Source organism: Remersonia thermophila, chromosome 4, assembly GCF_042764415.1.
Source record: "Remersonia thermophila strain ATCC 22073 chromosome 4, whole genome shotgun sequence".
Lineage (NCBI taxonomy): Eukaryota > Fungi > Ascomycota > Sordariomycetes > Sordariales > Chaetomiaceae > Remersonia > Remersonia thermophila.
In genome coordinates, this window is record NC_092220.1 from 2,304,385 (window position 1) to 2,331,133 (window position 26,749).

Sequence of the window (26,749 nt, forward strand, 5' to 3'; positions counted from 1 at the left end):
GGCCACTAGCAGCCTCCCCAAGGTGTTCTGCTCCTTCGGGATTCCAGCCATTCCCGTCCGGTTGGATTCCAGACGAGATTGCATTGCCGGTGCCACGATGGCAACACCCCCCTCCCCCCCAACTCCCCTCTCAACCATCCAACGCCATGCGTGCAGCGAAACTTGCCGCCCGAGCTTCGCCCGATGCCAAATAGTGCCGTCATCAGGCGTCTGTGGCACCCCGCTCTCCAACCTCCCAGCGCGGCCAGGAGGCGGGGGAGCATGCCATGCGTCGCCCAGAACCAAGAACCCCGCCAAAGCACATTTGTTTTCCAGCTCTCCAAGGATCTGCCTCTTCCTTCTTCGCCATGCTGTCACTCTCACTCTCAGAGTAGGCTGCTTGGTTTATCTCCATTGTGTTGAGAACTTCTTGTTCCTGCTCATCTCCGACGGCCCCCAGCCCCGGACAGATGTTCTGATATCATGGCATCATTTTATTTTGAAACGGCGTAGTTTCCGCGTGGCTGGTGATCATTGCGCCGCCGGTTCTGGTGGGGGTCCCCGTACCGTAGGATTCCCGGGAAATGTGGACCGAGATCCGTCTGCACGCTCAGGAGCTCTCCCGCCATCCGGCTCGCTTCCAATCGTTCAGAGGGTCATTGATGGGGGGAAAAAAGGTCCTGGAAGATCTTTTTTAGCACGGACAGAAAGCCACCATCAGAGCACCCAATCGCGCAGCATTTGGCGTCGCATTTTCAGGCTCATCGCTGAGGAAAGGCAGGGAGAAAGGACCGGGCACCGTCGCGAACCCTGCCAAGGGCTCCCGCGCATCGAACGCTCGGTAGGGTTCCCGAGAAGGGCAAGCCGTGGGAGGGAAAAGCTGTGTGGCGGCCTCGTGGTTGATCGCTGGCAGGGGTTGTCCCTGGCCCCAAGCCTCGGCATGCAGGAAACCACTGGCTACGGGCCCATCGCCAGCCACGACCCCATCAAGCGTCGGAGGCGGGTCGGAAAAGTGTTTTGCTCCACCCAACCCCGGACAAGACATGCGCTGCCAACTTGTATCGAGATGATGGACGGTCATGACTACTGTGGAGGGTTGCCTGGCTGCGGCCTGCAGAAAGAGCAAGGCAGGGAGATACTTCGTGATACGTGAGCTACGCGGCAAAGAGGGTGAGCTGACCAGCAGATTCGGGACGATGACGTCGCAGATTCTGTCGAACCTCGAATGCTAAGCACCGACGTCTTGCGTGCTTGTATGGCATGCTCTCTGTGAACTGTGCGTTACGCGGTTCTGAATTGTTCGGCCTACCTAAGTATGTAGAATCAGGTATATCTTTGGTCGCTCGGCTGGGGAGATGAAATGCTCAAGGCTTGGACAGTGGCGCGATTTGGTAACGATCAAGGACGCTTCAATGGCCGGTGCACCCATCGACGTCAACATGCACCTATCATCTGGCGCATCATGTCAGCAGCTCCTCGGACGATGAATGATGCGCAAAGCCAATAATCAGGCTCACACATCGGCGCGCTTGCAGGCCAAAAAAAAAAAAAAAGCATGGTTGTTGCAGCAGTGGCAAACAACTCTCCTTGATGTTGTGTCCTTTCGATTGGCATCTCTCACCGGTAACTGAGTCAGGTCACGGCTTGGATGAAGATGGCATGAACGAGAGGGCCGGAAAAGGGTCGGGCTGGCATTGCAACCGTCGTCGAATTCAATCAACCGCGTGACTCGACATTACCACGTTAGATGCAAAAAAAGAAACCTCGCCTCTTACCCAAGCTTGGTTCCAAGGCGCGGTCAGGAGCGAGGCTAAGGGGTGCGATAAAGGAGAAAGGCGGTCTGTCTGCAAAAATCGCCTGGGGCGGTGACCCCCACTCCCGGCGACGGCAAATGGAATTGCCTCTTTGGGGCAATCTTTCAAACGCTTGTGTAACGCATGCCGGTGTCATCGGTGTGGCTTGACGCTCGACTCCTGCGAGATGCCGCGCTCCGGCTCGCTTCTTGTGCTCTCGATGCGATCAAACGCTGAGTGTGTGTGTGTGTGTGTGTGTGTGTGTCAAGTGTATCCAAGGCCAACTTAGTAACAGTATGCTATCCCGCGCAGCTTATTTCCTTCCAGGCTGTCAATAAGAATCGTGACGTGTACAGCACGGCACGACGGGAGTATAACGACCAGATCCGCGCCAATGCAATACTTTAGTAATCGAGCCCAGAGATTGGGGCCCTTTCGAGGTGCCTTTCCCGCGTCCACAGTACGAAGGCGGGTTGGGCGCCACTCATTGCCCCCAAGAGCAAGAGAAGTGGCCGGGTGCAGAAAAGAAACACCAACAAACGTTAGAAATCAATCTGTCAACTTCGTCTGATGGGCGGCAAAGCATGCAGCTTGCAGGTTGCCACTACAAGTCTCGCCTTGCGAACCCCCGAAAATCTCAGCGTGCGCACATCCGAAGATGTACGCAGTACACAGTAGCTTCATCGGACCGTTTCACCGTTCCTTTGCGTTCACGACCCTGCTTGGCAGTGATAGTCAATAATAATCATGATCCAGACCATGAAAAGGGACGCAGGATGTCTCGGGGCTGGCCCAATGGGCATGTTGAAATGCATCTACACGCCATGCTGGCATGGTTGGCCTGGTCGCCTTCGCCCGTTTCGTCTGTCGCACGACGCGTGAGCGATGCAACCATCACGAGTAATTCAGGGGCACACGCAAACATTCTGATGTCGGTAGCAGACATGCGATCAAGCAGGGTCATGAGAGCCGTGGGCGTGCCTTTTACTTCCTGCTTCACTGTGATATCCCAGGGGTACACCAAGGTCGGGCGTCCATCGATGTTTTGCTCATCAAACGGTATTCAGTCTCGGGCTCGGCCTGTCTCGGAGACCGTAGCCACATAGTCCGGCAACCAGATCCTCTGCCGGACGGGCCGAACAGGCGACTAGCCCTTGTTATTATTATTTTTTGTCGCCGGCTGCCAGACACTGTTGCCGCTGTCACCCTGGAAGCCACATCATCGGCTGCTCACCGCATGAGTGGCGCGGCGACCGAAAGCGAAACGGCGTCGTTCTCTGTGAGGAAAGGACCGGCAGTTGAGGATTGGTGCTGGGTACACAATAATCCAGGGTTTGCGCTAGTGACCTAGCATGCTAGTGGTCCAAGTATAGTAGATTCAGAATCTACTGCGTACTTGGGTACTCATGATGGAGCAATGCTGGTCTTAGGTCCCCCATTTCTGGAATGTGTTGAACGTTGGAGGCTTCCATCGGACAGCAGCTCGGTTTTGTCTTGTGCGCCTGACCCAAGAGAGATGGGCCGGGCAAGTTGCAAGTTGATCACAGTATCATCATCCAACCCACCACTGGTGCACACGGCATTTGGCGAGGTCGGGTTGATGGGGATTCAGTATCGGGTAGACATCTCATCAGCACGCAACCTCTGGACCAGACAAGGAAACGGCGGGGAATAGTCTGTCCTGCTACTTCTGCATCCCCGCGGGGCTGATACTTCTCGGCTTGCTGCTTACTCTCATCCCCTTGGTGTTATTGCTCTTCTGGCCTACAATGCGCAGGTTGCCCTGCCGGAGACGTCGCTAACCCAGTGGCATGAGGTTGAGACAGCAGCGGCAATGGCGCAAGGCGGCCGGGCATCTCAGTGACATGCGGCGAGCAACACAGAGTATGTACCTCTAGACTTGTGGGATGCCGAATACACGCACAAGTGTCTGAGACTTTATGGAGGCTGGCTGGTGATCACGAATAAACGGCAAGCGGAAAACTCGTTCTGGTAGTCTATACTGAGGTTCTCTGCTTTTTTTGACGGTAGATTCTTTCCGCCGAAGCTACCACTGGCCCCCGCTGTTATGTTGTGTGGGTTCATTCGAGATCTTGGGAGGATACGTAAATTCCTCTACATATTCTTCATCTACATAGTTGATGCTTCTATACGAGGGACTATCTGCCTGAGTAGTTGACGATCAGTATCCGTTTGGTGCTGAGATGCATTGCTTTTGGGGGTTCAGCGTTGGCTCAGAAGGGGGGCTTGGGAGGAGAGTAGAGTGCTGGACCAGACGGTGGGATTGGTAGGTGTTGGTCGCCTTGCAATATCAAGAGAGAACACAGCCTGTGCGGAGATTTAAGGTCACATTGGAAGAGAAATGCCCAGGATGTCTCATGGTGGCATACTACACCCAACAGACCTTCGTTGTGAAAGAAACTGGTCTGGAGAGTCGGCTGGTCAGACACCATGCAGCATTGCTTGACGAACCCCTAAGAAGCGAGCCCGAGAAGGAAGCTGGTAAGATGCCCGGGGTCAGGGGCAAGAAGGGATACAGAGACGTCAGAGCGGCGCAAGCCAGGAAAGATATGCTCTTGTTATCTAGATACACAGGTCTCGGTCGACAAAAAATATACCTCACACTCTAGAAAAGACCAAGCCCACTGAATGGATGTTCCACAAGATACAGAGATGTTGAAGATCCTGTTCTGTTCATCACACCGCCGAGAAGCGGAAGATGTCCACAGACTTCTCATCAAGACCACAGCCATCAATTACCAGTCATCTGTCAGTTGGCGTGAGTTGTTTCCCGTTAGCAGCACGCAGTATCAGGCAGAAAAAGCGAGGTGGGTGGGGCTTCAATGTACACCATACGGCCCTAAATATCCTTCGTCCATGCTAACTACACAAAGGGCACACGAAATAATAGTATGGCACAAGCGCTGCCTCTCCTTCGTCCCCTGGCTCATCTCCGCCTCGAGGTGACTAGGACTATCCATCCAGTCGTGTCGAAACATCCCGGTATTCTGATGCCAGCCTTGGCCAGTTTGCTGCTCCTGTGCAACAGCATCATCGTGAAAAAACCTCGCTGGGCTGGCAACTGTTTGGCTGGCTGCTTGTCTGTTCATGTTTTTGTCAAGTCATCCTCCTTGAGCCGACCGGACAACTAAACAATGCACCCTCCCTCCTTCCCATCACGACAGGTCTTCAAGACGGTATGTGAGTGAGGCATGCCAACCAACGATAGGATCATCCCGCTCCGCAATGCGTCGTGCTCTTCCACCTTCTTCAGCTTTTCCTGCTCTCCCTCTTTCCCCTATTCCTCCTCCACTACCATTACCACCTGATTCTCTGCTTCCTCGACCAACGGGAAGAAATAAAAAGGAAGCGATGGCCAGACAGGAGAGCAAGAGAAATACCCCATTTCATACCCGGTCTATCCCATCCATCCGTTCGTTCACCCTCCTCAGCCATCATCACCGATTCTCGGCGACCGTGATCATTTTGACTCCCGGGAAATGACATGAAGCTTGGGCTTGAGCTTCTCTAACTCGGCCTTGTCAGCCTCGGTAGGCACATACCCGAGCTTCTCCTCAACTTTGGGAGTGAAGGTGAGCCCGAGAAAGCCCCAGGCGAGGAGGCCAGCGCCGACGGCGAGCCTGGTTTTGGGACCCAGGTTTTTGTAGGATCTGTTCTCGAGTGTTAGATTAAATCGAAGTGAACATTCTGCCACGGAGAAGAAATGCTTACTGCAAGAGAGACATCTTTGAAGGTGTCTTGGTGTGTTTAAGTCAGCTTGATAGCTGCTGTTTTGGTCTGGCGGGTCGGTTGGAGTTGAAGACTGTTGACAGTTTGTGGCAGCTGATGCCGGTTGGCGGACTGGACAGGTCCCGACGTCCGGAGCACCATCTGTGTGGATCCCCGGTTTCTCCATCCGGGCCGACGCTTGGGCCAGCCAAATTTTCGAAGTCTCTCAAATGCGAATGCCATCAACGGCCGAACGACGCAGACAAATCGAACCCGAACTTCGAGCCTTGCCATACCGCGACGACGAGGGGTGAGGGGACTCATACGGCAACGGCTTTCAGCAACCATCGAACCCTCCCCTGGGTACCTCGCTCCACCATGGCTGCGCCGGCGATGCGGCCTCCCCTCTCCATGGGCGGTCTCAGCAGGATACGAATGATGGCCTCAACGCCCACCGCGCCGATCCACCCGTCGTTCACACAGAGGGCGTCGCTCTCGACATCCTCCGTCCTTCTTAAGCGGCACAAGTACGTGGGGGCGCGCGACAACCGCGACCACAGCAAGAGCCGCGGCGAGTCGGCGATGCGGGGTACGGGCACGCGCTGGAGGTTGTCCATGTCGGACGAACCGCTGCCGCGGCCGGTGCCGCGCGAGAAGCTGCCGCCCATCGTCACAGACCCGGACCACGGCCTTTGGGAGTTCTTTTACAACCGCGAACGCATCGTCAACACGCCCGAGGAGGACTCCAAGCACGGCCGCGCTTGGTCGGTCGAGGAGCTACGCCACAAGTCGTGGGACGATCTGCATCGCCTGTGGTGGGTGTGCGTCAAGGAGCGCAACCGCATCGCCACGGCCAACTTTGAGCGCGAGAACCAGAAGCTGGGTTTTGGTGAAGCCGAGGCGGCCGAGAGGGACAAGGAGGTGGGTTGTTTTCCCTTCTGCGGAAGCTAGGTTGTGCGAAGGAGGAGAGCGTGTTGCTGATTCGCTGCGTGGGTGTCCAGGTCCTCAAGACAATGCGCGCCATTAGGCATGTGCTCACGGAGCGCTTCTACCTGTGGGAAGACGCGGTCGAGCTGGCGAAGAAGGACCCCGAGGTCAACCTCACCGGCGAGGGTCCGGCGTTCACGCCGAAAGACTACCTTGAAGAGGCGGATGCTGTGGAGGGTGCGGCGGACGCGACAAAAGTGCCAGAAGCCGACGCGGCAACCTCACCAGACCCAGCTGCGATACCGTCAGCCACATCCACGGCCGAAGCCCCGAGGTTATAACGCGATTCGAGCTCCCCCCTTTTTTCTGTCGTCGCACGGCTCACGAGACAACCGTCCCCCGGCAGGGCAGCGATGGAACACGCTTGAACCAGCCCTACTCCCTCAAACAGAACCTATCCGCCGACTTACCTGATCTACCTCCATCGCATAGCCCTCCAGCGCCGGGCGGCATGTCCTCCTTGTACAGATAGTGTAGCGAGCAGCGGTGGTTGTTTGGCGCAACCACACGTGGTGGACCGGGAGAAAGCGTCTGCCAAGATGAGAAGCGCCAGGCACATTGATTATTTACTGTACAAAAAAGCCATCATGTACTTGATAGAAACAATCATGACCCAGACCAACGCCCAATGTCATCACATTAATGAGCCGAGACGAGCCCCAGACCGCAACTTTCCCCCCTATCAAATTGGCGGCCCAGCATCTCCGCCGTTTAGCTTCCCCCAAGAGGCTCCAAAGCGGGGCACCTCCACCCCCTCAGCGTCCCCATTCCCCCACCACGGCAACCTCCAGCTCCTGAATGCAGGCTCAACCAACCAACTCCCTGGCAACCTCATTAACGACCCAAGAAGCCCAACCTATCGAGAAGGGTTCATTTCGGACCTGGTGTTCATCAACTTTCATCGACATCTCCAGCCCTTTTCGCTTCCAACCCCCATCCCCTCCTCTTTTCCCTTTGCCATCTTCAGCGCCCTAGCTCTCCTCTCCACCGCTCTCCGCCACCGTCCCATTCCCTTCGAACCTCGCTCTCTCTGCCGTTCCCTCTTCACAACCCCATACCCATCGCCTTCACCATGGCCGACGAGATCGCTCCCGAGTACGACGTCATTGTGCTGGGCACAGGCTTGACCGAGTGCATCCTGTCGGGTGTGCTTAGCGTCAAGGGGAAGAAGGTGCTGCACATCGATCGCAACGACCACTATGGCGGGTGAGTGCTGCCTTTGTCTGCCCCTCAGGTCGGAGAGGCCGGGCTGGCTCGAAGACTTCAACGTCGCTGACGCCGTTTTCCTCGCGCAGTGAGGCGGCCTCTGTCAACCTCGAAGTGGTATGTCCGTTTCGCATCTACCATCCCGAATGGAAAAGACAAGCCGTGACGACCGTCTAACCACGACCCTCCCCCTGTTTTGCGTCGTATAGCTCTTCAAGAAGTATGGCAACTTCACTCCGGGCACCGAGCCCTGGAAGCAGTACGGCCGCCTGAACGACTGGAACATCGACCTGGTGCCCAAGTTCCTCATGTCGGCGGGCGAGCTCACCAACATCCTTGTCTCGACCGACGTTACTCGCTACCTCGAGTTCAAGCAGGTTGCTGGCAGCTACGTCCAGCAGGGCGCCGGGTCCAAGGCCACCGTCGCCAAGGTGCCCTCGGACGCCGGCGAGGCCCTCAAGTCGCCCCTGATGGGCCTCTTTGAGAAGCGCCGCATGAAGACCTTCATCGAGTGGGTGGGCGCCTTCGACCCCAAGGATCCCAACACGCACAAGGGTTGGTTATGCCTTCTTTTTTTTTTACCGTTCTTTGCACCGGGCAACATAGCTGATGGCTTTTGCTTGTCGCAGGCCTCAACATGAACACCTGCACCATGAAGGATGTCTACGACAAGTTTGGCCTCGAGGACACCACCCGTGACTTCGCTGGCCACGCCATGGCGCTTTATCAGACCGACGCGTACCTCGACACTCCGGGCAGCGCCCCCGAGACCATTGAGCGCTTGCGCCTGTACGGCACCAGCGTGGCCCGCTACGGCAAGTCGCCCTACATCTACCCGCTCTACGGCCTGGGCGAGCTGCCGCAGGGCTTCGCCCGCCTCAGCGCCATCTATGGCGGCACCTACATGCTCAACACGAACCTGGACGAGCTCATCTACGAGGATGGCAAGGCGGTTGGCATCAAGGCCACCATGCGCGGCATCGAGCCCGAGATGAAGTTTGAGACGCGCGCAAAGACCATCATTGGCGACCCCAGCTACTTCCCGGATAAGGTTCGCGTGGTCGGCCATGTTCTGCGCGCCATTTGCATCCTCAAGCACCCCATTGCGAACACCAACGATAGCGACTCGTGCCAGATTATCATCCCGCAGTCGCAGGTGGGCCGGAAAAATGGTGAGCTTTTTTGTCCTTGCGCATCGCCCCGTTCCAGAGCAAGGTTGTTCTAATCCCTGTCGACTTCCAGACATCTACATCGCCTGCGTCTCCTCCGCCCATAACGTCTGCCCCAAGGGGTACTGGATTGCCATCGTGTCCACCATTGCCGAGACCTCGGCGAACCACCACCTCGAGCTGGCCCCGGGTCTCGAGCGTCTGGGCAAGATCGAGGAGCAGTTCATGGTAAGCAATGCACCTTCTCCGTCTTCCACGAAATCGGTTTCATGCGGTTGCTGACGCAGAGTTCCCCAGGGCCCGCCCATTCCCCTCTACGAGCCCATCGAGGACGGCACCAAGGATAACATCTACATCTCCAAGAGCTACGACGCCAGCAGCCACTTCGAGACGGCCACCGACGACGTCAAGGACATTTATCGCCGTCTGGCTGGCGAGGAGCTCAAGGTCGAAGGCCTCAGGGAGGGCATTCAGGTCACTTCCGAGTAAGCACCGGCAAGGAAGAAGGGAGGTTGGTGGCAGATGGGGCGTGGGGATGAGAGGAAAGGATGGACTGCGCGCCATGTCGTATAGGTGTCGTCATATCGTAAAGGGCGCGATATAATATGCTGTGATTGAATGCAAAGCAAAGCCCGATTTTGAATGCATGACGCGACCCTTACGTCGGAAAAGGATAAGCCATTCGTGTTGGCTCCGTGAATCTTGGTCCGGGACACGCTCCCGTCATCTATCCTTCATCACGTCAACGAAACTTGAAGCCGGCCTTTTAAGACTCGGCTTAATACCCGAAACTCAGCCGAAGAATCAGATCCATTAACTCCCCTACGCCAGGATCATACACACAAAACCACGACACATTTATCGACATGGAACCTGGTAATCCAGAGCCATTCTCATGCTGCGGATCACATGCGCCCTGGACTCAACCCAATCTACTTGCTTCCCTATGCCACCCTGTCGCCGCCCTGGCCTTTTTGCTTCTACCGGACCCCTGGCTTCGGCTCTTGTCTCGGCCATACACAAACATGTAACCACCAATCCAACCAAACGCCAGAGAAAAGGCTGTCTTTAACGGCGTTGCGTCTTGCCGATGGTGCGCTTGCCCGAAAACTGTAAACTACCGTCAGTCTCCCATTCTTCTCACCAATATCCACTCCAAAAAAAGGCAACAGAGCAAAGAAGAAGAAGAAACGTACCAAATGCTTCGGCAGAGAAGCCGTAATATGCCGATCCGCCTCGCCCTGCCTCGCCATGCGGTTCATCTTGCGCTGAGCAAGCTTCGCCTGCCTCTCGGCCTTTGTGCGGGCCGTCTCGTCACGAACACCATCCTCGCGGCGGTTGGTGGCCATGACGGAGCGGTCACGAACACGGCTGAGCGAGCGGAGACGCTCCTTGGCCGACCCAGAAGGCCCCGCCTCGTCGACGTCCATGGCATCCGGATCCGCCGTAGCGCCGCGGCTGCGCGTGACAGACCGGCCGCGCGACTCGCGCACCTGGGAGCGGCCGCGGAGATCCATGGCCTCGGTGTCCACGCCGAGCTGGTCGAGGTGGTCCTCGAGTTTGGACAGGGGCTTCTTCTGGAGTTTGCGAGGGATGATGGCACGGTTCTTGAGGGACTTGCGCATGCGGGCCTCGTTGCGGATGAGCTTGTGCTGCTCGCGAATGTACTCGGCCTTTTGCAGGACTTCCTCCTCGGACTCGTCGCCAATGTCCGAGTCGGAATCGTAGAAGCCTTCCTTCTCGAGGCGCTCCTCCTCCTCTTCGAGTGCGGCAAGCTTGGCGTCGATGTCCGGGTCCACGTAGTCGTAGACGTTCTTGCCGTCGAAAATCTCGGGGATCTTGTCGTACTTCCACTCCGGATTCGCCAGGATGTAGTCTTTCCTAAGGTCGACGTTGTAGACGCCCGCGCCGCCGTTTTCGGCCTCGATATCCCGCGCCAGGGTCCGCCTCTCGGGGTCATTCTTGTCGTACTTCTTGAGGTTCTTGACGGCCTCGGGGATAAAGGGCTCCCTCGTGACACCGCCCATGGGTTGAGCGACGTGGATGCGGGCCATGACCTCGGTGAGGCGAGTCCCGAGGGCGCCGCTGCTCGAGGTGCCGGCCTTGAGCTTCTGCGACACACGCTCGGCAAGCAGCCGCTCGCAGACGTGGTTTTTGACGTCCTGGACGCCGTCCTGGGTAGCGCACGAGGCGCGGAGCAGCTCCACGTCGCCCGACTTTGTCAGATCGTTGAGCTCCTGCTGCATCTCGGGCTCGAGCTCCTCAAACGTCTTGATATCCATCTTGTTGAGGACGATGAAGACCATCTTGTTGGCAAAGAGTGGCTTGATGGACTTGAACAAGTTGCACTGGGCCTTCAGGGAGTAGCCGCATTGCTCGCTACGCGGTGTTAGAGATGCAAGGTTGCGACCCCAAGGCGAGGAACGTACCTGATGTCGATGAAGAAGAGAACCGCAGCCCGGAGATGAGCCAGCGCGGTCACGCTCTGCATCTCGATGGTGTTCATCTCTTCCAGCGGGTGATCGAGGATTCCCGGGGTGTCTATTACTTGATAGCGAAGATACTTGTAGTCGAGGTGACCCACAAACAAGCTCTTCGTGGTGAAAGCATATGGCTCGACGGGGGTATCGGCCCGAGTCACAGAGCGGACAAAGGAGCTCTTGCCGACGTTGGGGAAACCAGCGACGAGGAGGGTTCGTGTGGTGGGGTTGATATCGGGTAACCTGGCCAAGTGCTGGCGAACCTGGTCAAGGTACAGAAGGGGATCCTTGAGCCGCTTGATGAGAGTGGCCATGCCTGATAACAACCGTCAGCGCCTCGGGAGGGTGCGGATGGGGGCTCGGAGGTGCACGTACGACCCAGGGCGGCCCTCTTGAGCTGCTTGCACTGAAACAAGCTCTGGGCATACTTCAGGAGGCGGACGTAGTCGCGAGAAATGGTCTCGATCAGGTGCTTGGCCGTCGAGACCTGGCCCAGGGCCACCTTGAAGTGATCGGCATCTGATCCAAAACAGTCAGAATCTCCCCCGTTGGCAAGCGATCCCCGCCTGGTTGTTTCTCACCGTAGAGGATGTTCATCAGGTCGCGGTGGAATGGGTGCTGGTCCGTCAAGACGGGGAAGCTCGAGATGATGGCGCCGAACTTTTCGCTGCATGTCTCCTGCGTGAATCTGTATCCCGGGGTTAGCGGCCGGTTCGAGAGCAGTCGCACGTCGCTAGGGCGTCGTAGGTTGCGCGCCGAAAACGGTGGCAGGGCCGGAGTGTACTGACTTGACCTTGCGGGTGTAGAAGGCGCGGATACGGCTGATCTTGAACCCAGCGCGGACTGCAGAGGGAGAAGAAGAGAGAGAGAGAGAGAGATTCGCGTCAGCCATCGTGATCGCCACCATCTTCATGACCTCGACACCGTCACCGATCCAACATACTCTGAGTTGGAAGCCGCCTCTGCGTCCTTGAGAGGACAATGTCGATGAACTCCTGTGCCCTGCAGCAGACAACAACGGTCAGCATCATGGAAGGTCGTTGTGCGGCTCGGGCCTGGGGGGAGGGGAAGCGTCGAAGCAGGCCTTACGTTGGCACGGGAGCAATGTCTTTCCACCCCGTCATGCTGGGCAGTCAGGCAGGCAACTCGTGGTGTTCTGGCGACCGAGTATGGCTGACCGGCGACGAATCTGCTGCCCGGCTGCCGTGGTCTGGGATTTGCAATGTATGGAGAAGCAGAATCAGGACCCGGCGGGGCGGTCAAGAAATCTGCCCGTGCAATGTTCCGAAATATTTTTTTGCGGAGCACCATGGATTACCACTTTCCCGACCAAGATAGGAAGGCGGTGTGGCTTATCAGAATCGAGTGCGGGACCCGGGGTGGAGCCGGCGAACCCCGCCATCCATTCTGGGAGCTCCAACGACCTGCCCCACCACGATTTCTTGCCGTCCGTTGCTGCATGGCGGGGCAGTGAGTGGGCTTTTTCCCATCTGGTTTTCGCTGTTTGGGAGTTCGACGTCGGGGATAGAGAGAAAGCCATAGCCGAATCGACCTAGCTTTGCAGCCGGACCCTGTAAGCATCGCTCCTATCCTCGCCGCTCCTCCTCGACGCCATCGGCCCAAAATGTCCTCCTCCCTTCCCCCTCACAAGGCCGCCTTCCTTCGCTCCGCCCTCAGCGGCGGCGTCCTAAAGTTCGGCCAGTTCAGCCTCAAGTCCGGCCGCATCTCCCCCTACTTCTTCAACGCGGGCGACTTTTACCGCGCCGACCTTCTCGAGTCGCTTGCGACCGCGTACGCCGAAACCATCCTCTCTGCGCGCCGCGAAGGGCTTCTCGGCGAGTTTGACGTCGTCTTCGGCCCCGCCTACAAGGGCATCCCCCTGGCCACCGCTACCACGATCCGCCTCGGCCAGCTGGACCCCGAGGGCCACAAGAACACATGCTACTCTTTCGACCGCAAGGAGGCCAAGGACCATGGCGAAGGGGGGAACATCGTGGGCAGTCCGCTCAAGGGGAAGAAGGTCCTGATCGTGGATGATGTGATCACGGCGGGGACGGCGAAGAGGGAGGCGATTGGGAAGATCGAGAAGGAGGGCGGCATCGTGGCGGGGATTGTGGTGGCGCTGGATAGGATGGAGAAGCTGCCGGCGGCGGATGGCGACGATAGCAAGCCAGGGCCGAGCGCCATTGGCGAGTTGAGGAAGGAGTATGGCCTGCCCATTATTGCCATTCTCACCCTTGACGACATCATTGAGGGCGTAAAGGGGTTGGCGTCGGACGAGGATATCCGCCGGACGGAGGAGTACCGGGCCAAGTATAAGGCGACCGACTAAAGATAGGAAAACAAAACAAGGGGGACGAAGATGGGTGGTTTCACCATGTGAAATCTGTGAAATCCATGAATGCGATCTACTAGAGGGCTGATATAAGATCGCCCCATCCCTTGTTCGGGGGACTTTTTGACGCCGGCTGCTTTCGTGGCCGCAAGAAAATCACCGTCTACCCATCCATACGACTCCCGAAACATGGAAAGAAGAAAAAGCAAATGTCCGGTTGAGCCCCCGAAAATGCATCATCATGACCATGCACTATGAACCCGCTCTGTCGACTAGGGTCTTTCCTAGAGGGACGGCTTGCGGTGACGGGCCAGGTCATATACCTGGTATTGTCAGCGAGGCTTCCAGGAGACAACAGGGGGAACGGGAGAAAATGTCGACTGCTACTGACCATGTCGTGCCAACCGCCTCCGCCAAACTGGGCCTTGCTCTCCCCGAGATGCTGGAATCCGAGCCGCTGATAGTAGGCGACAAGGTGCTTTCGGTCCCCCAGCAGGTCAGCACGGAGCTCGTGTTCATGATGGGAGAGGGGGCCGCGTGAAAGTTTCCGAGGAGCGAGCTCACCTCTTGACAGATTAAAGCCACCTTATCCACCAGCCCACAACCACTCATTTGATCCAAGAACGACCTCATGATCAGCTGCCCAATCCCGCATCGATGCAGCAGCGGCAACACGGCCAGCGAGTGCACCCCGACCGTCTTGCCGGCTTCGTAGTGACCGACGGGCTGGCCAGACCGCCGAGCGCGGTCGCGCCACTCCTTGGGATACGCCATGTCGTCGTCCGTGATGATGGCGCCGCGGCAGCGCGTCGACACGATATGGGCGAGCAGCACGCTGACAGCGCCATCGGCACGGCCCCCTTCGACCGGGTTGGCCGTCTCGAGCGTCGCGATGCCCAGCGCCTTCGCCTGCTCGGGAACCAGCGTAACAAAGACGCCAAGGCTCAGCTCAGGGCAGACGCTGAGGCGGTACTCGAGCTGCAGGATGGACGGCGCATGTAAGCAGAACGTAGCGGAAGGGACCGACATGAAGGGGGGGGGGAGGGGAAGGGGGTTGATAAAGGCGCGGGCCCCGGGTAGGGAACCCGGCAGGTTGCAAAGCCGGGAGCCGACAGGGTGGGAGAACTTGCCTTTTCGAGCGAGGCCCGGTGATCCGGGTTCGGGAAGGCTGCATTCTCGAGGGCGATGGCCGACTTGAGGTCCGAAATGGACAGGGGCCGGACCAAGGGCGAAAACTTCTTGATGCACGGGAGAGCCTTCAGGAGGCGGGCCTCGGGGCTGTCCTTGGCCGCCCTCCGGCGCTGGCTGAGCATCTTCTGCAGGTTGGCAAAGTCACCGTCCACATCGGACGACTCGTCGATGGCCTGCTCAGCATTGCCGGTCGAGGGGTCGGCCGAGGTAGCAGAGGTCGCCTCGTCGGGGCGCTCCATGTCCTCGAGTTTCATACCCGCAAGGATGGCGGGTGTCGTGGGGCTGAGGAGGCTGGGTGGGTCAATGTATCCCGGGCCGGTTCAGCCTTGGAATCCAGGCTGGAAAGAAGATGCGAGAAGGCCGGAGGTTACGGCGATCGGTTGACGAGACGGATCGGGTTTCGCGTCCGTACCGCTCAAAGAACCGGGCCGTTCAGGGTGGCGGCTGCAGCTCGCAGTTGAAGGCGCGTGCGCGCCGCTTGTCAATGCGACGTTCTCCCCTCCGAGTTTTGCGAATTGATACCGGACAACGAATGCCCAGTTCGCCGGCTGGAGTTCTCAAAGTGGATGAAGAAGGGTAGGTTGGGTGCTTCTGGAAGAATTGCGAGGCCGACAGAACTGAAGGAAAAGTCGCCTGCGGGAACGGGAGGGTTGTGAAATCACATCGGCGCCGGCGATGCGATTTGGTTTAGGCCACTCAGAGGATGGTGTTGGCTCGGCGATGTAATGGGGACACAAGAGCACCCCGACGGTCATCTAGGTACCGCAGGGTCTTGACTTCAGCCTGGTGGTTCGGGTACCGCAAACTTCCATGCGCGTCTGCAAACCCGAGACCCAAGGGTGAACAAGTCCCCGCCGAGATGCAGGTCTCGCCGCGTTGGGAAATGGAATGGAGCTTAGCCAAGTCGCAACGCCGCCGTAGGGGTAGGTACCTAAGTAAGAGCATGGAAGATGCCGTGGCTGCCCAAAGCGAGGTACCTGAACCTAGCCCCTAGGTACCTTTTTGTCAAATGGCCAGACCTTCCTCCAGGCCAGGTGAACGGGAGGAGCCGCCTCACAGCCCGACCCGAGTATGGGGCAAGCTCAGATAGGTAGGGAAACAGATCATTCCACCATGATGGAGTGGATGGTGCGATGGATTATTTTCCACATACTCCAGGGTTGTTGGTGCAAGACCTCAGAGATGCTCTTTAAGGTTTGAAGGAATTGAGTGCCTTAGTTACCTTACTCTTGGCTTTGCACAGCTGTGCTCTAAGGCGTGAATGTGATCGGCTCCCAACCGTTCTCATCGCCTTACAGTAATGAAGCACCTATAACCGGCCCGGTCCAAAAGTTCACAATGCCTCGGAAAGGGGAGCCCGCCACCATCTGCGATGTGACATGACAAAGCCGTTCAGGACCAACATGGGTCACGCCGCTGTCGCTGATGGATCCCAAGTGTACTTACAAGGTCAATCGTGGGGTTGAAATGTATCTGATTGCCCCTCCTGACGTCATGGATGATGAGGGGTTGAAGGCCGAGAGAAGCTTGAACCAAGGGCGCCGAAAGAGACAAAGCCAACGTGGTCAGCAGCCAATTACGGGCTTCCTGGACCTCAACATTGACGGCCAACGGCTGACGAAAGACAATCGATTAAAAGGGGTTTCTTCTAAAAAAAAAAAAAAAAAAAAAAAAAAAAAAAAAAAAAAAAGAGCATAGTGGTGCATGAAGGCAAGCTCGGCCAGGCTTAAAGAATGCTGTCTGGAACATCGTTCGGCATGCCAAGCCTCCAGCTTCTCAACGACCTAGGGCCGACAGACAACCCACAACAACAAGACCGCTCAAGCGACCCGGGAGGTGGAGAAAGGGAATAATATATTGCATAGCATGTGAAGAGTTCTACGCATCAGAAACTGGTCGCACGACATCCATAGGCCGGAGGGCCAACCAGTTTCTCGAGGCGCATGCCATGTAAGCAATATGCTACGTTGTCCAGGCCACGGAAGAGCGAGATAGAAGGCAGGTCACCAAACAGCCCTGGAAAACATCTCACCGGTTCAGCATCCACGTGCCAACCAGACATTTCCCCGAGATGGAAGACAACAGGCCCAGTCACGGCCGGCCCAAACTGTTTTTTCTTTTCTTTTCCACTGGAGCCTACTCCTCCCGAAACGCCACCCAGCTTGCTGCCATGTGACCACCTCGCCGCCCGCAATGGCAGGAACAGAAGCTAATGTTGGTGTACGGTTCTTGCGCGAGGCCGAGCCTGTGCAAGATAGATCACCTCAACAGGAGTCAGACTGTAGCAGCGAGAGTTCAGAGGGAGTGTGTGATTCTTCAGGATCCCTCTGTCTCCGTCTGGCCATATAATAGGCAGGTGGGCAGCAAGATGCGCTTATGCGAGAAATACTTCCTTGTATCCCAATACAACAGGCTGCGACGAGAGCATGGTGGAACTCGAACAAGGCCGGGAATGCGATCACAATGGTATTCCGTCTTTACCCCTCCCCCGTTAGCTAGAGGCATCTTCGAGGCTGCCATGCTGTTGGGGGATAATGATCAGAGTGCCTGTTGGCATAGCTGTCTCTCCCGCAGACCAGGATGAGACTGCCGGACTGCCGCCTTGCCGGACTGCCGGTCTGTATCACGCCCTGCCCTTTTGCCGAGGCTGTTGGTTTGTTGCAGGGCGGGTAGCTATAGTCCATTGTCTCGCGGCTGGCCCGGCCTGGTGGTGGTGGTGTCTGGAGGCTCAACCGAGCATAAGGTACCGGGGCTCACCAACCTCGGCCCCCATTCTGACTGCCTGCGACGAGGCGACGGCCCATGGACCCGGCGGCTTCCACCCGGGGCGGATCGGCTCCATTTCTGGCCTCATGGAATCAAGACATGCAGGCCGGGCACGGCGGATGCTGCTGGAGCACAGGTCCTGTTGCTTTTGCTCGACCACCTTCCATGGCCTTCTTCCGTGCTTTGCATATGGACGAGGCAAAGCAGCTGCAGGATGGATGTCTGAAACTTCAAAAGTGCCGGTGTGCTGCAGTTGTCATTCTCGCCCACGTCATTTCGGAGGTGCCTGGGGTTCCATCTGCCCAGCCGGATGGAAATCCGAGCAAGCCCAAGCTGCCCCCATCGACAAACGGCGGTAATGAAAAAGGCAGCAGCGCAGGTCCAGATTCAGGCGATCTGCGAGTTCAAGTGGGACATTCCAGTGGCAAACCCCCCCTGGTTGCCACTGCTTAAGGCCCAGCGGCTCCCTTTCAGCCCTGGAGATTTGGAGCCGATGCTCCACCGTACCACTGACCAGCACCTCAACCCCACAACAGCTCGCAACCTCACAACACAACACCCCACACTCCCGTCAGGTCAACACCCTGGACTGTCCTGCGGGGAGCTCCCAGCGTTTGACACCGAAGTTCTCCTGAAGAGCTCCAACCCCTTAGGCCGTTGACAGACAGGTGATCGAAACCTTGTCGCGGCGTGTCGGTGCTCTGTATTTTGTCATTCTAGGCATAACCACACTCCTCCTACCTCCCTGCCCTGGCATTCCCTAAGTACCATACCTACGTCGGCGACCTGCGAGGCCCGTCAAACAAACCTCTTCTTGCGTCGTTGCGTCTCCTAGCCTCATTTCCTGCTTCCGGTTCATCCGCCTTAGCTTTCCACCCCACTTGGAACAACAGCACAAGGCCGCCTCGGGCACTTTCACCCCCCAACCCTACCCATCAAGCCGATCGTATCACGAACCACCTGTCCTGTGGATCCAGCTACCAAGCTGATCGGCAACGTACCTCTCCTCCAACATGTGAGAACAGTCTCCCCGTGTTTCTCCAGTTCCATCAGCCAAGGAGAGAGAGAGAGAGAGAGGGAGGGAGGGAGTCTAACAAGCCCCGCAGGCGTATCACAATCACCATCCCCAACTCCCAGAGCGAGGACCAGGACCTGCTCACTCTAGATGTCTACCCCGAAATGACCATTGAACTCCTGCGAAGCTTCATCCAAGCCGAGACGAACCATCATCCCAGCGCCCAGCATCTCTACCACAATGGCCAGCTCATCACAGACAACAGCAAGACGCTGGCGGAGCTCAGCATCGCCGACGGCGACATGCTCGCCCTCCACGTCCGCGACATGAGGGGCAGGACAGTCTCGGACGCGCCGTCTGGCCAGCAGGCAGCGGCCCGTGCTGCCCCGCGCCAACCTCCCGAGCAGGACCCGGAGACGATCCGGCTGCAGATTCTTGGGGATCCGATACTGCGGGCCGAGGTGGGCCGCGCCAGACCCGACCTGGTGGCCGCCGCCGAGGACCCTCAGGCCTTTGCCCGCCTCTTCGCCGACAGCGTTGACAGGCAACGGAGGGAGCGCGCGGAGCGTCAGCGCCAGATCGAGATGCTAAACTCCGATCTCGATCCTGACAACCAGGCGAGGATCGAGGAGATCATCCGCCAGGAGCGGGTCATGGAGAACTTGCAGAGCGCTCTGGAACACAACCCAGAAGGTATGACCGGCAGCTGCCACGGCAGCGTCGCCTGACGGAAGCCGAACCCGGGCCCTCCCTCCCTCCCTCCCTCTCCCCTCCACCGCGTATTTGGCAACGCCTCGCTGACACATTGCTTCTCCACAGTCTTCAGCACCGTACACATGCTCTATCTCGACGTCGAAGTCAACGGGCACAAAGTCAAGGCCATGGTGGACTCGGGCGCCCAAGCGACCATCATGAGCCCGCAGTGCGCCGAGGCCTGCGGCATCATGCGGCTCGTCGACAAGCGCTTCGCGGGCGTCGCTCACGGCGTGGGCACCGCCGCCATTATCGGCCGCGTGCACCATGTCCCCATCAAAATCGGCCCCCTCTTCCTGCCGTGCGCCTTTACCGTCATGGAAGGCAAGAAGGTCGAGCTGCTGCTTGGTCTTGACATGCTCAAGGGCCACCGGGCCTGCATCGACCTCGCCCGCGATCTTCTCGTCATCCAGGGCCACGAGATCCCCTTCCTCGGCCCGGCCGACATTCCCCGCGACCTCGAGGAGGCCGTCAAGAGCGAGCCCACCGCTCCGGGTCCCGCGGGGACGTCTATCGGTCAGCACTCTGGAGCCATCCACCCGGCGCCGGCTTCGGCCCCGTCGTCGTCGTCATCGGCGGCTCCTGCTCCCGCTCCCGCGGCTGCTTCGACCTCAACGCCGGCCCCCCGTTCCGCGGCCCCCGCCCGGCCCGCTCCGCCGACATTCCCCAGGGAGCACATCGAGCAGCTCATGGCCCTCGGAGCATCGGAACAAAGGGCCATCCAGGCGCTCGAAGCGGCGGGCGGGAATGTCGAGTACGCCGCTGGTCTGATCTTCCAGGACTAGCCGCGGAGCGGAAATGGCCGTGGTTGGGCCTTGTTTGGTGATGTTGAGCTTCTCTTTTCGCGGATTGGTGTGATTCGTTTCCGGGGCACCTGGCAGCAAGGTAGGAAGGGATGGGACACGGGATATACACGGTGCACGGTGCACGGCTTGTTGTTTTCGGCGCAAGATGCATGAGCAACATGGATGGACGGACATCATGCCCACCCCGGCGAGATTTGTTTGTTTGCTTACTTGCCTGGGTCGCATAAGAACTGAAGGAAGGTGGGGGGAGGCTCGAGCGTTCACGTGCTTTTAGACGAAGCGTGCGAGGCATGGAGGGAAGTCTGTTTTGAAACAAGACCGCCCAAAAATTGTGACCATGAGCAGGGAGAGGGGGATTGGAGTCGGGGAAGCGACAGAGAGCGTACGCCGGGGCGTGCGTATGTGCGTGCGTGTGTACGGATGTATGTATGTGTGTGTGTGTGTGTGTTTTACACCAGACAGCGCATAGAGTAGAAAGTTACCGTCGTTCTAGCTAAATAAACGTTTTGTTGCTGCTGCGATCAACGGTCTTTTGAGTGAGGATCTCCTTGGCAAGATATTGGACTAGGTTGGAATCCGGACGCCCCATCATGCACGGAGGACTTTCTTCTCAAAACCTGAACGTATCATATCATAATGATCACTTAAACCGGTAGTTCACAAAGCACCTGAGAAACCTCTCTCCTGCTACCTATTACCGAACCTTGTAAACACACGGCTTCAAGATCGCCGCCTCATTCCCATCCTCGTCATCCTTGTCCTCCAGGAACTTGAGCTTCTGCTTCTGTTCCATCCTTCCCTTGCTACCCTGTTGTTGTTGTTGCTGCTGCTGCTGCTGCTGCTGCTGCTTTTGATCCAGCTTCTTCTTCTCCAGCTCCACACACTTCCCCTTCACGGGCGGGGCCGCCTTGACAAAGTGCATGCGCACAAACATCTTGTTGCTCATGTCGACGGCGCCGTCGGCGCCCAGATCGCGGTGCAACAGGAACCCGCGCTTGCGAAGGGCCTCGACGAAGGCGGTGATGTCTGTTTCTTGTTGGCCTTGGCCCTGCTTGCTGGGGACAGATCCGTCGAGCTCGGCCTCCACGTCGTAGTCGTCCTCGGCGTCATCATCGTTGTCGGCGTCGCCGCCACGTTTGCCGGGCTTCTTTGCCCCGGCGGCCGGTTTGCGACGGTTGCCGACACTGTGCGCCACCGCCTTCTTCCCCTTGCTGCCGACGAATCGGCTCTTGATCTCGGCCACCCACAGCTCTCCTCGCCAGCGCAGGATGCGGTACGCCTCCTCGATGAAGCTGAGCCAGTTGGTGCCCATGAGGGCGAGGCAAAAGACGGCCACGTCGACGGAGGCATCGGGCAGGGGCAGGTTGGCGATGTCGGCGCGCGTGACGAGCGGCGAGCCGCCGGTTTGGAGGTCGAAGCTGCGCACTTCGACGTGCAGCTTGCGGCCGAGCGGCTGGAGAGCGGCGGCCAGCTTGGCGTCGCCGCAGCCTAGGTCGGCGATGGTGCAGAGTTTGGAGGGGTGCAGACGCGGGAGGGGAAGCTGGGTGGGGGTGATGCGTTTGTTGGAGTTGGGGTTGCGAGGCGGGAAGCGGACCTTGGCGCGGGCTTTGATCTCGGCGATGTAGGTGTCGACGGGGTTCTCGGGCCACACTTCCACCTGGCGGCGGAAGCCTTCATGGTACTCGGCGAACATTTCGGGAGACTCCTGGAAGAGCTGGAACGCCTCGGCAGAGGGGCGGGTGTAGAGGGTTTCGTTGAGGTGACGGAAGCGGGCCGAGATGAGCTTCTCGCGCATCGAGGCTTGGAGAGGGGTGAGCTTGGGCTGGACGGGTGCGGCCGGCTTCGCGGCCTCGGCGTTGTCCTTTGTGGTTGGCGAGGTAGACTGTGGTGGCTTGGAATCCTCCTGGCCGCCGGCTCCCTTGGACTTCTTGTTCTTCTTGCCGTTCTTCCCTCCACCTGGCGCGGCCGTCGTAGAGGACTCTGCAGGTTTCTCGTCATCGAAGCCGGTCCATTCGCCCTCGTCAGCACTCGCAACGGCGCCCGAATCCTTGGTATCACCGTTTGCTGGTTTGGAGTCCCTTTTCTCTCGTTTCTCCTTCTTTTTCTTCCGTTTCTCGTCGAGCTTCCTGCCGGAGTCTGGCTGCCCCTCGGCAGATGCGGGTTTGGCAGCTGGGCCTTTGGCAGCCGGCGTCTCGTGGTCCTTCCTCGGCCGCTTGGCGTCCTTACTGGGCTGTTCTTTGTGCTCAATGACCTTCTCCCACAGGTCGGCGAGGTTCGCGGCCGTCACATTTTCCTGTGTCGGTCTCTTGCGTTTGCGCGAAGGTTTCGGCGCCGAAGCTGAGACTGGGGCCGGAGCCCCGGTCTCGTCCTTCAGCTTCTCAGCCGAGATATTGAGGCCCTTGACGGGAAACATTGTGGCTGAGACAGTACAATTGTGCAGCAGCTTGGGGGCTTTTGGTACAACAAAGCTACAAACAAAGGATTGGGGGAATGGGAGGGATTGGGGATGGAGGCTCAGCAAGATCAGAGAACTCCAGAAAATTTAGTGGGGCCCTCTGCTTATCGATAGCCAACGTTGAGACCAAACCCATCCAAACCCATCCAGGCCCATCGTTCCAGGCAGGACCTGAACCATCGAGCCTTGCGAGACATGCTGCAGCCTTGCTTTCGACAGCACATTCCCCCCCCGGACCTCAACCCTTGACTCACAACCTCCATCCACAAGTCGTAGAATTGAGCTGGGGTTGACAAAGGCACGGGCGAGAAGCATGGCCGTGATCGGAATGAGCCATCTACTTTCTTTGGACTCGACCGCGTCCTGTTGCGTTGCCTTGTTCAGGAGTGCAGGGGAAAAACCGGCTAGCTCAAGTAGTTGGGCCAACAATCGGAGCGCTTCACAGGTGGTTTATACAACGTTGTCCGTTTCTTTTTCTGCTCGTCCTAACTCGGCCGCGGTCTGTTATCTGGGACGAGGAGAGAAGGATGCATACAGCCGCCTCAGACTCACCCCCACGCTGGACGGTGAGGCTCGCAGAGAACCTACCTGGCTGGTACAGTATCAGTAAAGACCGACCTACCTGCCTTACCCAACAGTCGCAGCCCGTTGTTATCGTCATCCGGGTTGGCCGTACGTCCGTAGACATGTTCGACTCTTCTCGTTCAGCAGCAACGAGCAGCCGGCATTCCAGTTCTAACCAAGATGCAGCTCTTTGTACTCACTCCAGATCGTCCACCGGATGGCGAGCCGCGCCTCAAGCACGGCACTTCCGAATGGGGCCTGCTCGAGCAGCGCCTCGAGCCGGGTGACACGCCCGCCGACTTCATTGGCGTGTCCTACTCATGGGGCCTGGGACGGGTCCGCAGCGTTTTCCACCCATCCTACACCATCTCGGACCGCACCCTTCCCGCCCTCTCGGCCGTCATCCTCCAGAGCCCAGACTGCCGCAAGATCTGGATCGATGCCTTTTGCGTCCCCAGCCCTGCGCACCCGGACCTCCGTGTCGCCACCCTCGAAAGCATAGGCTTCATCTACTCGCGCGCCTAAGAAGTCATCGCCGTCCTCACCTCCTCCGCCCTCGCCGCTCTCGAGAAGATCCTCCGGCGCGAGCCTCTCATGCCCCCTCACCTCGCCGCTCTCGAGTGCGAAGACTGTGATTTTCGGGGATTGAAAAGCCCTTGGAAACGGAGGGCGACCTGTTCTACCTGCAGTGGCCAGTCCCCGAGCAGGCGGACTTGGAGCTTCTGATCGCGGTCGGCCTTCGGTGGCGGCTGGGCTATCCAGGGCTGGCCCGATGCAGAGCGGGTGACGGCGGTGATACATGCTACGTACCTGGCGTCTTGTTCGGGGAGATGATTGATCAAGATCCATCTGCAGCTGTCTTTCTTGGGTGATTCGGTGAATTGAGAATGTAATAGGAGCATAGGTAGGGACTTGCCTCGGCAAGATGACACAATGATGAACGGTGAATTGCTTCCCAACACTCCTAACATCGGGCCGTGTTGGTTGTGCTGGTTGCGCCGATGGCCAGTTGCCTTACACCATGAAGCACCGAGGCAGAAGAAGCGTGCATCTTCGCATGCCTTCTGTGCGATCCGGCGTATGCCCGCAAGGTTGCAGAGATTGCAGCGTCGTGGAAAAAATAGATGAGCATCACCTGCTTCTCGGTGGACGGCCCGGGACGTAGGGCTGTCTTGCAAGTTGCTTCCCACGGCGACAATGTTACTGCCAGGTTTCGCGTCGCAGTGCATCCGGAGGTGCCGACCAAGGGTTCCATTGTAGCCGGCATTGAGGTGGGAATGATTACGCCGATAGCTATGCCTCACGTCCGCTGCACATCTACCGCAGCGTGCCACGCCACACGGAGCCGACAGAGAGGACAGGGCGGTAACGTACGCCATCAGGTTCTGTACACAGTACACCGCAGGGTACGAACGGATAAGGGCCCGCCTGGGCATCTTTTGACCCGGTCCTACCATAGCAAGGAGGGAGTTCCAACAGTCGGACTGTCTTGAGAAAAAGAAATGATAAAAATATACAAAAAATACAAATAAAAATAAAAATAAAAATGAAAACTCCGCTAAAACGTGGGACCCGACGCGTCAGCCGGCGCTTTCTGGCCGAGAGCCGATAATGGCAGGCTTGGTGCGGTGGATCGATCGGGATCGGCTAGAGACCTGCTGCCCGTATGTGCGCACCGTCGGTGGATTTTGATGGAAGGATGAGTGGAGGAGCTGGGTTGGCTTCGGCCGTGGCCGATGCAGGCTCCCTGCCCTAGGTAAGGTACGGTAAGGCGCGGGATGGTTGGAGCCCTTAGGTTGTTTCCTCAACGCCTCGCCTAGACTCTCTCTGGCTGCAGCATGGAAGGCGCGACGAATCTTCGGTTGGTGGGTAACCTGGAAGGAGGCCGGCAGGTTGGTAGCACCTGCACGACCGACCGAACGGAAAAGCCTCCGAAAAAGCGAACACCTACTACATACGGTAGTGTGCCTACCTTGGTGTGCGTGCGTAGTAGTGTGCCTCGCGCCTCCCTTCCTTGCCGCATTGACGTGCCCTGTGCAGAGTTTTGTCATGCTCCGACACATGGACACACACGTTCGGTCCATCCTGTCACCTTCGCCCCCCTCCGCTCACTTAGTGGACGGCACGGGAGACGGCCCTCGAACCATCCATGGGATTTGCGCTTCCCCCCTGCGGGGGATAGGGCGCATTGCATGAGTTGGTCCCGGAATCCCATACCGCTTTTCCTCCATTGGACCCTTTTGGTCTTCCCGTCCTCCATCGTCGGCGCAGCCAGGTGCCTATAGCGCAGAAGGCCCTCCTTCAATGTGGTTACGTATTCGGATGCTGCAAATCGAGCCTCGAGGTGGGTGGGTGCTTTGGACGGATGGGTTGGCTGCTCCACCAGCGCTCCCCTTGGATGGATGGGGGGGATGGATACCCGCGCCCTGAGCGCTGCGAACTAACGGCTGCATGCAGACTGCGTGTATAGTAGGGTGCTACGACATCGGACTGGCAAAGAGAGCTATCCATCCGCCATGTCCGCCCGCCATGTCCACGAGCAACACTCCTCCGTGAGGAGTCGATGCTGCTCATCAGCAAGCAGCGGCGAAACGACAGCACGTGCATGCCGGCAAGAAGATGCCGGAACTGGGTCCGATCATCATCAGCCCGTCCGGCAAGCCAGCAAGCCTGTTCCATGTCGCGGGACGGCATGCCGGGCCCCGCCGTTGGGGGGGGGGCAGGGTGAGGCTTGCGCGGGGTTCAGCTCCCCTCTCCCCCTCCTCACCGTGCCGCCGTCCCAGCATGCACCGCACTGACGATGCTGCTGTCGCGCACTTGCATGTATTATCGCCAACCGCTGGGAAACAGTGCTACATACCGGCCATCATCATGCGATTCTTTCACTGACACAGGCTCCTCAGAGCACAACGCTGGGGAAGGGAGGAAGGCAACTGATAAAGTGCGATGTGACAGATCACCCAGCCCTCTCACCCTCTCTCGCCGCGCACCCCGGGGGAAATGCACGACTCGAGCCCCTGACCATCCTCCGTCCATTCTTCGACCTCCTCTTCCCGGCCGGACTCTTGGCTTCCCCCCTTGCCCGTGCTGAACCAAGACTCCAGGATCCACTTGTCGATGCTCAGGAATCCCTCCGTTGCTCAATAACGTTACAACCTCACCCTTGCAAGCCTGGTCGGAACGAAGCATCCCCGGCTCGCTCTGCGTCGTCGTCTCCTCTCTTCGCGCTCGTCTGCTCGCAGCGCCGCCGCGCTCTGTCCATCTGTCTGCTTCTCCTCACAGAATGGCCGACGTCCTTGACATCAGGCCATGGTCTGATCCAACGACGCCACGGCTTTGACATCCCCACAATAGTCGTCGGCCGCTAGTTAAGCTCTAGCAAAACAAGGACTCCAAATCCTCGACAAGCGGTCCGCAGCCAGGGCTTCTTCCCCCGGATCCTTTCCCGTGTTGGCCGGGGGAGGCAAGACTTTGGAGCCCGGAACACACACGCACGCCCGCTCTTGCGCCCGCCCGCTCAC

General features: G+C 58.3%; 9 protein-coding genes across 9 annotated transcripts; 4 read left to right on the plus strand and 5 right to left on the minus strand.

The window, feature by feature from the left end:
• Positions 1–5,253: 5,253 nt before the first annotated feature.
• VTJ83DRAFT_4791 (uncharacterized protein) lies at positions 5,254–5,518 on the minus strand (the record flags this gene model as incomplete). Its single annotated transcript, XM_071011319.1, has 2 exons — positions 5,254–5,443; positions 5,505–5,518. The coding sequence occupies 2 exons, from the start codon at positions 5,516–5,518 to the stop codon at positions 5,254–5,256; spliced, it is 204 nt and encodes a 67-aa protein (XP_070866241.1).
• A 361-nt stretch (positions 5,519–5,879) lies between these two features.
• Positions 5,880–6,769, plus strand: VTJ83DRAFT_4792 (mitochondrial 54S ribosomal protein uL29m; the record flags this gene model as incomplete). Its single annotated transcript, XM_071011320.1, has 2 exons — positions 5,880–6,422; positions 6,503–6,769. The coding sequence occupies 2 exons, from the start codon at positions 5,880–5,882 to the stop codon at positions 6,767–6,769; spliced, it is 810 nt and encodes a 269-aa protein (XP_070866242.1).
• A 791-nt stretch (positions 6,770–7,560) lies between these two features.
• On the plus strand, positions 7,561–9,352 carry VTJ83DRAFT_4793 (uncharacterized protein; the record flags this gene model as incomplete). Its single annotated transcript, XM_071011321.1, has 6 exons — positions 7,561–7,694; positions 7,784–7,811; positions 7,904–8,249; positions 8,324–8,866; positions 8,937–9,091; positions 9,161–9,352. 6 exons carry the CDS (start codon positions 7,561–7,563, stop codon positions 9,350–9,352), a joined length of 1,398 nt encoding a protein of 465 aa, XP_070866243.1.
• Positions 9,353–9,931: 579 nt separating this feature from the next.
• VTJ83DRAFT_4794 (uncharacterized protein) lies at positions 9,932–12,467 on the minus strand (the record flags this gene model as incomplete). Its single annotated transcript, XM_071011322.1, has 8 exons — positions 9,932–9,973; positions 10,060–11,242; positions 11,293–11,659; positions 11,719–11,862; positions 11,925–12,031; positions 12,132–12,186; positions 12,287–12,345; positions 12,433–12,467. The coding sequence occupies 8 exons, from the start codon at positions 12,465–12,467 to the stop codon at positions 9,932–9,934; spliced, it is 1,992 nt and encodes a 663-aa protein (XP_070866244.1).
• A 500-nt stretch (positions 12,468–12,967) lies between these two features.
• VTJ83DRAFT_4795 (uncharacterized protein) lies at positions 12,968–13,675 on the plus strand (the record flags this gene model as incomplete). The annotated part of the gene is made up of 1 exon (XM_071011323.1): positions 12,968–13,675. The coding sequence occupies one exon, from the start codon at positions 12,968–12,970 to the stop codon at positions 13,673–13,675; it is 708 nt and encodes a 235-aa protein (XP_070866245.1).
• A 287-nt stretch (positions 13,676–13,962) lies between these two features.
• Positions 13,963–15,123, minus strand: VTJ83DRAFT_4796 (uncharacterized protein; the record flags this gene model as incomplete). The annotated part of the gene is made up of 4 exons (XM_071011324.1): positions 13,963–14,001; positions 14,070–14,156; positions 14,243–14,656; positions 14,809–15,123. 4 exons carry the CDS (start codon positions 15,121–15,123, stop codon positions 13,963–13,965), a joined length of 855 nt encoding a protein of 284 aa, XP_070866246.1.
• Positions 15,124–18,814: 3,691 nt separating this feature from the next.
• On the plus strand, positions 18,815–20,188 carry VTJ83DRAFT_4797 (uncharacterized protein; the record flags this gene model as incomplete). Its single annotated transcript, XM_071011325.1, has 2 exons — positions 18,815–19,343; positions 19,470–20,188. The coding sequence occupies 2 exons, from the start codon at positions 18,815–18,817 to the stop codon at positions 20,186–20,188; spliced, it is 1,248 nt and encodes a 415-aa protein (XP_070866247.1).
• Positions 20,189–20,903: 715 nt separating this feature from the next.
• Positions 20,904–22,622, minus strand: VTJ83DRAFT_4798 (uncharacterized protein; the record flags this gene model as incomplete). Its single annotated transcript, XM_071011326.1, has 1 exon — positions 20,904–22,622. One exon carries the CDS (start codon positions 22,620–22,622, stop codon positions 20,904–20,906), a length of 1,719 nt encoding a protein of 572 aa, XP_070866248.1.
• A 924-nt stretch (positions 22,623–23,546) lies between these two features.
• Positions 23,547–24,077, minus strand: VTJ83DRAFT_4799 (uncharacterized protein; the record flags this gene model as incomplete). The annotated part of the gene is made up of 1 exon (XM_071011327.1): positions 23,547–24,077. One exon carries the CDS (start codon positions 24,075–24,077, stop codon positions 23,547–23,549), a length of 531 nt encoding a protein of 176 aa, XP_070866249.1.
• Between the last annotated feature and the right edge of the window lie 2,672 nt (positions 24,078–26,749).